At 50.3% G+C, this 7,436-nt stretch overlaps 1 protein-coding gene across 1 annotated transcript in view; it reads right to left on the bottom strand.

Moving 5' to 3' along the window:
- Nucleotides 1-439: 439 nt before the first annotated feature.
- LOC137755270 (heparan sulfate glucosamine 3-O-sulfotransferase 3B1) overlaps nucleotides 440-7,436 on the bottom strand; it is a 41,338-nt gene continuing 34,341 nt past the window's right edge. The window contains exon 2 of the mRNA XM_068531347.1: nucleotides 440-3,920. Coding sequence (XP_068387448.1) covers nucleotides 3,302-3,920 — 619 coding nt within the window. The 3' untranslated portion in view covers nucleotides 440-3,301. The remainder of the gene's footprint in view (nucleotides 3,921-7,436) is intronic.

Below are 7,436 nucleotides of genomic sequence, written 5' to 3'. Positions count from 1 at the left end.
CAGACTATTTGGATTTTGGATCAAATCTTTTAAAATACGAAAGATCAGCGTGCCTTTGGAATACCTTTGTGTGTGTGTGCATGCACGTGATTAGTTATTCAATCAGATACCATCCCCTTGCCCATCCACAACATATAATAAAACACAGAATTACCCACAAGTTGGTAAAATATATTTTATTTGTTCATAAAAAGAAATAGTATGAATTACCAGAATTTCATTTTCCTAGAAACATCTTTCTCTGTGTAAAATTAATTTGTGTTATACATAGGACAAAATATTTGATTTAATTTTTTTTCCTTTTTGTACATATTGGTTATTCTAACATCCAGGTTATAGAGGACACACTGCTAGAATTTGCAGTATTCCAGATTACTCGGCTGAATGAAACTCAGTCATAAATTAATGTTACAAAACTGAAAAAAAAAATCTAACCACACCTTGAAGTTTTACTGACCATCTTTCTTGATCAACTAAAAAGAAAAAGGACACTGACTTCCATGTCAGCATTTTAGACACCATGTGTTTCTAGTTTAGCGGAACCTTCCATTTTCCTTTCTCATGAAAATATCCTGGTAGGATCTGAAACTGTGTTTCTCCAAAGGCCTATAATGTACCTGTCACTCAAAATGACTTCATAGGAGGATCCCATGAAGAAGACAACTTCTCTTCCTTCGTCTTCCAATTAAACGTTTATGATGCAGTCACTACACCTAAACACCCTTCCAGGTACCACTTACCAAGTACGAACACCTCAAAGACAGCATGGGCTCGACAGGAACAATAACAACCTCCAAGTTTTTTGTTAACCTTTTTGTTTGTTTTTAAACAAACTGAGCGGAATAAAGTACCCCATGAATATCAGAGCTTTTCCTGTAATCCGGAAGAAACCCAAAACGTGTTAGGACAAATTGCCAAACCAGAAATGGTGTTTGTCTTCTAGCAGCTAAAAGGTTAAGTCGGTGGTCGTGCAGATGGCTAGAACAGGAAGAAAGTCAAGGCCTAATTTTATGTATCGCCCAACTTCTCCAGGAGGAAGACACATGTGCCCTGTAATAAGTATCACGCGATGGGGGTGTAACCTTGGGGCCGACGCTGAGTCAGGAGCCGTCAGGAACCGTAAGCCGTCAGACTCCTCGGAAGAGATGCACAGGAAGTCTGATTTGTTTGTCTTCCACAGAAAAACTCGCTCTAGTCCTTCAGTGCTAATTATCGACATCTGTTTGGATTCAAGGATTTGACCCAGAATAGAATCTTGACTCACTTCAGTGTTCATGACTAAGTGACCCTCCTTCTCTCTGAGGATTTCCTGTTTCAGTTTTAAGGCAGGGAATAAACAACTTAATCGAAAATGGTCCAGTTTAGAAAGACAAGCAGGGACCTGGAGGGGAGGGAAAAGTTCATGTGCATTTCCCCGCTGCTTTGTGGCAAACGCTTCTCTGAACTTTTTTTGCAAGTTGACATCACACACAATGTCAGAGCACGGGGGTGCACAGAAAGCGGACAGGGCCGGATCGGGTGGCAGATGTGGGCTGGCTTTGACTTTGAGCGATGTTATGCTGTAACGGAAAAGAGGTGTTCCCAGTTTTATTTCTAATGAACCTTCTGATTGGAGAAATGCACGATCAATTAGCACCCTCATGAAGATGTCTTTGACACCCAAGCAGCAAGAGGGAAGAGCCATGCCATGATTATGGGCGTTCCCCTAAGTGCAGGTTCTACACGGCTTGGTAGAGGCAGTAACAAAGCTATGAAATGCACACAGCATCTCAGGAATGCACAGAGCTCCCGCCTCCACGTCCCCGTGCCCATCCTTCTACACCTTAGCTTTGCAGCTAAGCGCTAACTAGCTACGTCGGGGCTAAAACTTGTGGGCAAAGACAGACCAGATTATCAGTAAGACATCCCTTAAAGACGAGTGTTTTGTTTCACTGGCGAGCGAGTTATCCCATAGAACATACCAAAGTGTCCTTTGTAAATATCACAACCCAACCATTTTGACAATATCTTCCCATATGTTCCTTAGTGAAAGTAGAACACAAATGACAGTTCTTTGATATTGCTATACGGTTACCCAACTGCCACTAGCTGGTCATCACAAATGACCCCTCCTCTGCCCCCTCCACGGAGAGGTAGGGGAGGGCATTCTGCGCCAGCAGCCACAGTGCTGGCACCCCTTCTGCCAGGGCCTGCCTAAAACAAGGGACAGCGGCACAGGCTCGAGCGCTTGCAGGCAACACGGGCCAGCGTTCCCAGTCCCTTTTTACAAGAGCCTCTCCTGGTTCTCGCTGTTTGGCTGTTGGCTACAGAGCGTGTTGTCTGAGATGAGCTAGGAATTCCAGGGAGGGGAGTTCCAGACACCAAACAGGGGCTGGCTCCGCACCTAGTGGCACCTTGGTAGACTCAGATGGCGTGGGATGAACCTGACCCCTGCAGGTCTCGACACCCGGCACCCTTGGTTCGATCCGGTGGCTCTGCTGGCCTAGGGGATTCTTTGGTGTGTCAAAGCAGAACCGTCTGCCTGGAGAACGGAACACGATGCACTCGCATGCAAATTAGAAGGGATCGTCTTTATTTCTAAAGCAGCAGCCGAGCATCTCACACACGGGACCTGCAGAAGTGGGGACTGATATTTGCATACACTTCAAGCCGGTTATTGAACCAGGGATGGGGCAGAAGATGAGGCAGGGGCATCCTTCAGAATCAAAAGGTAAAGTCAAGGGCCCTGACAGGCAGACTCTAAAAGGACGTGGAGGTTCCTGCCAAGGTAGTGATTCCCCTGTGTGCTGAGCGGACTTGGGGGGAAAACCGAGCGCTGTGGTTTGGAGTCTACGCCCTTGGATGTGTCAGCACATCAGCGAGAAAGCTGCTGTGTGAAGGTCTGGCGGCCCAGAGCTCCCAGAGATGCCCAGGCAGGAAGGGAGATGGAAGCTTCCATATGAGGAGGTGGGCAAGTGCATCCAGACAGCGATCGAAGGCTGCATACCCGTAACAACAAAAATCTCAAGTTGTGCTTTTCTTCTTTTTAAATACAATGGGTAGAAAGAAAGAAAGAAAAAAAAAAAAGGAAGCACCATCCATTGTGAAGACAAGAAGAAAATATTAGAAACACTTTGGAATGTTAACAGATTATGTGACTCTCTAAAGAGCATGGCTAGGCAGCTTAGTGAATTAATTGCTTATGAATTAAAAATAAATTATTATAAAATAGATTTCTGTACATTTTACATACATATAATCTCTCTCAATATTTCCTAAGCCCCGGGTAGGGGAGGCGGGGGGTGGGGGCGGGAGGGTCTGATCAGTCCCAGCCGAAGTCGTGGCCCGTCATCTGGTAGAACTTGCGGTTGAAGGGCCGGTAGAAGTCGCGCAGCCGCCGCAGGACCTGGCCGTCGATCTCGGGGTGGGGTCTGCCCTTGGTCTTGCCCAGGCAGTGAGGGCGGCCGCTGCCCTCGGCCTTCTTGAGGCAGGGGAAGCCCTTGGTCTGGTTGAAGTAGAAGTGCTTGTCGGAGATGATGCGCTTGAGGCCCAGGAAGTCCTGCACGCGGCCCAGCTCGCCGGCCGGGTCGCGCACCAGCCGCTCGCCGCTCACGAAGAGCAGCTGCCGGGCGGGGAAGTGGCGCAGCCAGCGCTCCAGGTGCTCGGCGTACAGGCCGATCTGGATGGCGCTCCACGCCCGGTCCACGAGGCCCGCCGTCCGGTTCCTGAAGGCCAGGCTCTCGAAGCTGGGGATGTCGGGCCGCTTGGACAGCGTCTGCGTGTAGTCCGAGACGGCCCTGGTCACCGGGTCCCGCACCACCACCAGGAGCTTGGTGTCCTTGGACATGGCCGAGATGCGCGCGGGCGCCTCGCGCGTCACGAAGTAGCTGGGCGTCTTCTCCATGGTGATCTGCCCCTCCAGGGTCCTCGGCATCAGGTCCCTGGGCGGAGCAGAAAGGCACGTTAGAGCCTGAAGACTGAGCGCCTGCCTTCCCCTGATGGCCACCGCGAGCTCCTTCCCGGGAGAGGGGTGGGGGGGGGTGGGGTCTTACAGACCCGGAGCCTGAGTTGAGGTACCGACCGCTCCACTTAATAGACGTGTGACCGTGATCGCGGAGAAGTCGCACAGACGCAAGGCTGTGCACCCCTGGTTCCTCGTGGATGCACTTAATGGGAAATAATAATACTACCGACCTCCTACGGTTGTTGTGATGATTAAGCGTATTAATATACCTCAACAGCTTAGAAAAGTGCCTGGCATAGGCAGGGAGACTTGTATGATATCTGTCTTAGCATAATTTAAACATAACTATGTAGGCAAAACTGCTATAACCTACAGGAAAGATAGGACATGATATTTGGACCAAAAAGCAGTTCTGTGTGGTGATTAGCACTAAAAATCACAGGAATCAATGATGTAAGACTGCACCTGATTTGCTCCCTGAGTTTCAGCATCCGAATATGTGAAACGGGAATGATTTCCACCCACTGCATTCGGTTGTTGCGGGGTTTGTAAAATGGAAGCATTTAGCTTAACATTTAAGCACCGTGGGCTTGGACATCAGACCGCTTGGGTTCAAATCCCAGCTCGGTCACTTATAAGCTGTCTCATTTTCAGCAACTTACTTTCTGGCCCTCTCTCCTCAGCTGTAAGAATAAAGATGATAATACCAACCTTATGGGAGTTTAATGAGGATTAAGACAATTAATGATCACGATATGCTTTGAACCTGCCTGGCATACGTTACATATTCGATACTCACTAGCTGCGGCTACTAATCCATTATTATGATCATTATGACCGTGTTCAGTACACAGTTTACAGCACACAGTAGGACCACGCTGAGCATGCGTGTGTACACGTTGGTGTGTGTACATCAGAAGGAGATGTGTTACCTAATCGGACACTAAGTAGTGGTCACAGATGTACAATCTTCCATTTGCTATGGGATAGAGATTTCTGATTGATTCCAACCTGGGCCCAGGAATTGGAAAAAAGACAATTTCCACATCATTTTTGACCAAATATTTACCTCTCAGTAGGACATTCTGAACCTCCAGCTTCAAGCCATCCCTAATCTACTGAGACCAAAATCCCTCTAGGGAGACATTTATAGAAATGACGATATAAACGCTATTGCAAGCGGCAGAAAGGGCAACGGGTTCCTCCTTCATAGCAAGTTAGAGGAAGCAGGCTTCTCCCCGAAGGACTGCCTTGCAGCCCTGCAGCTGCCCCCGGCTTAAGCTAAAGCTGGATTGACCCACTTTGCCCATTAACCACTTAGACGAACATAGCCATGTCATCAGGCTAATGTGATGAAGGATTAAAGAGGGGCCCGGCTCTCAACTTATTTTGCATTTCACTCAAAAAGCAGGTCGAGTTTGCTCAAGTCCGAGCTGTTTCCAGTGTTCAGCCATTTGCACCTAGACTGAGTCTACAAGAAAGGGTTTAATATTCAGCATCCAAGTGCTATACCGCTATGACTGAAGGAAACCCAACCCGCCAAGTTCTCCAGGGCCAGGGCAGATGCAGTGGGTTTGGGGTCTGTCTTCAGAGGGTCCGTCTGACCTGGCGTGGGCGCCGAAGTCCAGCCTCCGGTCTGAGTCTCAGCACCCCCTTGATTGAGGGATGTGCCCCTCACCTGTCCATGCCTCAGTTTTCTCATTTGATCCGTGAGATAAAGGATGATGCCCACCCCCCAGGGTTCCTGGGAGGCCTGTGACACTCCTTGTGACCAAGCCTGGGTGCCAAGGAAATGCTGTCAATTCCCTTCTGTTGACAGCGTCCGGGAAAGGGTGTAAGGAAGCAAGGTCTGCACACGGAGACTGGTCACTCCCTTGGATCTACCCCACAGAGGGGCCATGGGGACAGCCCCCGGGAGCGGCAAAGCTGCAGGGACAGCGGATGTGGCTCTCAGCCTACCTGGGCTCCAGAACCATCTCTGAACTTTTGCAGCCTGCGTCCCCTCAGCGTCCTAAAACAAGGGCCTGGTGGTCATGGGACAAAATGGCCAAATAAGAAAGCGCGTACCAGGACTAGCAGAAAAGGATGGGAAATTCTCACCGTCCTCCGGTCCAAAGGCACAGCCCCCTCGGCCATAAACAAAGGATCCCTGAGCCGTGGGCAGATTCTTGGGTTGGACCACCCACCGGTCACCCTCGCCATCCTGGGGTACCAGCCCCAAGGGACCCCGCCTCCCCAGGATGGTCCAGAGTTTGCACACATATGTCAGAAAGCACTCAGACTTCCTCTGATTATCAAATAACAGCCGGGGAAATTGCTGACACCAAGCCTCAGCCCCCGACCACCGCAGGCTCCACGGTCACTCTCCTCGGGGTGTGCTTGGTGCAGACGCCGAGGAGCTGGTGGGTGAGTGCACCACGGGGTTCTCCATCATTTCAGCAGGTGCCTTCCGAACCCCTTCTGCCGGTTTCCGGGGGCACTTCCGTGGCGGGGGGGGAAGGGAGCCGAATACGCCACCCGAAATATGTCTCTTTGGCATGAGGGTTATTTTAGGCTGATTATTTTTAAGAAACAGCAGACGTAGAAGAGCTCTGAAAACCAGTGAAAGTTACCCTTTAGTAAGAGAAATGTACATGTATAAGGGAAATGTAAGAGTGTCTTCCTCTGTGTACCAGGAAGAGAAGAACAGGTACATCTCTAGAAACCCGTATCCGGAGTTAAATCTGCCTAACAACTGTACCCTTATCTACTGGGCTTTTCCCTACCACCTCCCAGAACTGGTCTCCCCGCTTCAAAATCTTGTTTTGTCTTCAGCTGGAGATGGCGTTTAAGATGGCGGCTTGGGCCATTTCTAAGAGCTGCTCAGGTTTCCTGGGTATCTCCCACATACACAGGAGGTACACATGTTATTAAACTTGTTTGTTCTTCTTGTGTTGCCTGTCTTAAACTTGTTTGTTCTTCTTGTGTTGACTGTCTTTTATTACAGGGAGTGAGGGGTCTCAGCTCTAGAAGGGTGGAGGGAAAATTATTTTTCCTCCCCTACCCAGGCCCTGGGCTCAGACAGAGCTGGGCATCTCCCCAGCACAGCCCTGTGGGTCCATCCAGCGGGGAACACAGCACGGCCCAAGAAGTGTGCGGAGAGCTCCTGGCAGAACCTTCCGGGCGGTTACAGGCAAGTCCCCTTTCTCGCCTTATCAGCTCTTCTCCCACGCCCGCCACCTAGTCCCAGAGCAAAGCCCTTACCATTCACTTCTCGGGCCCAGCTTCCGCCTCCCCGCCCTTCACTGGCCGGGCTCTCCTGTCCCAACACTCAGGACCTCTCGGAGCAGAGCAGTGGCTCGGAGAAGACAGGACGTGGCCGAGGGTGACCCCCGCACGTGGACCCTGCACGCCCATCCCTCCAGAGGCGGCTCCAGCCCCAGGCTGGTCTCCTGAGCCAGCAGGGAGGCTGCAGCTTAACTGAGCAGCTCACCAGGAAAGCCAGTTTCCCAAA

This window comes from Eschrichtius robustus, chromosome 20 (genome assembly GCF_028021215.1).
Source record: "Eschrichtius robustus isolate mEscRob2 chromosome 20, mEscRob2.pri, whole genome shotgun sequence".
Taxonomy (NCBI): domain Eukaryota; kingdom Metazoa; phylum Chordata; class Mammalia; order Artiodactyla; family Eschrichtiidae; genus Eschrichtius; species Eschrichtius robustus.
Note: the sequence above shows the minus strand (reverse complement) of the source record. Positions and strands in the feature narration are given on the sequence as shown.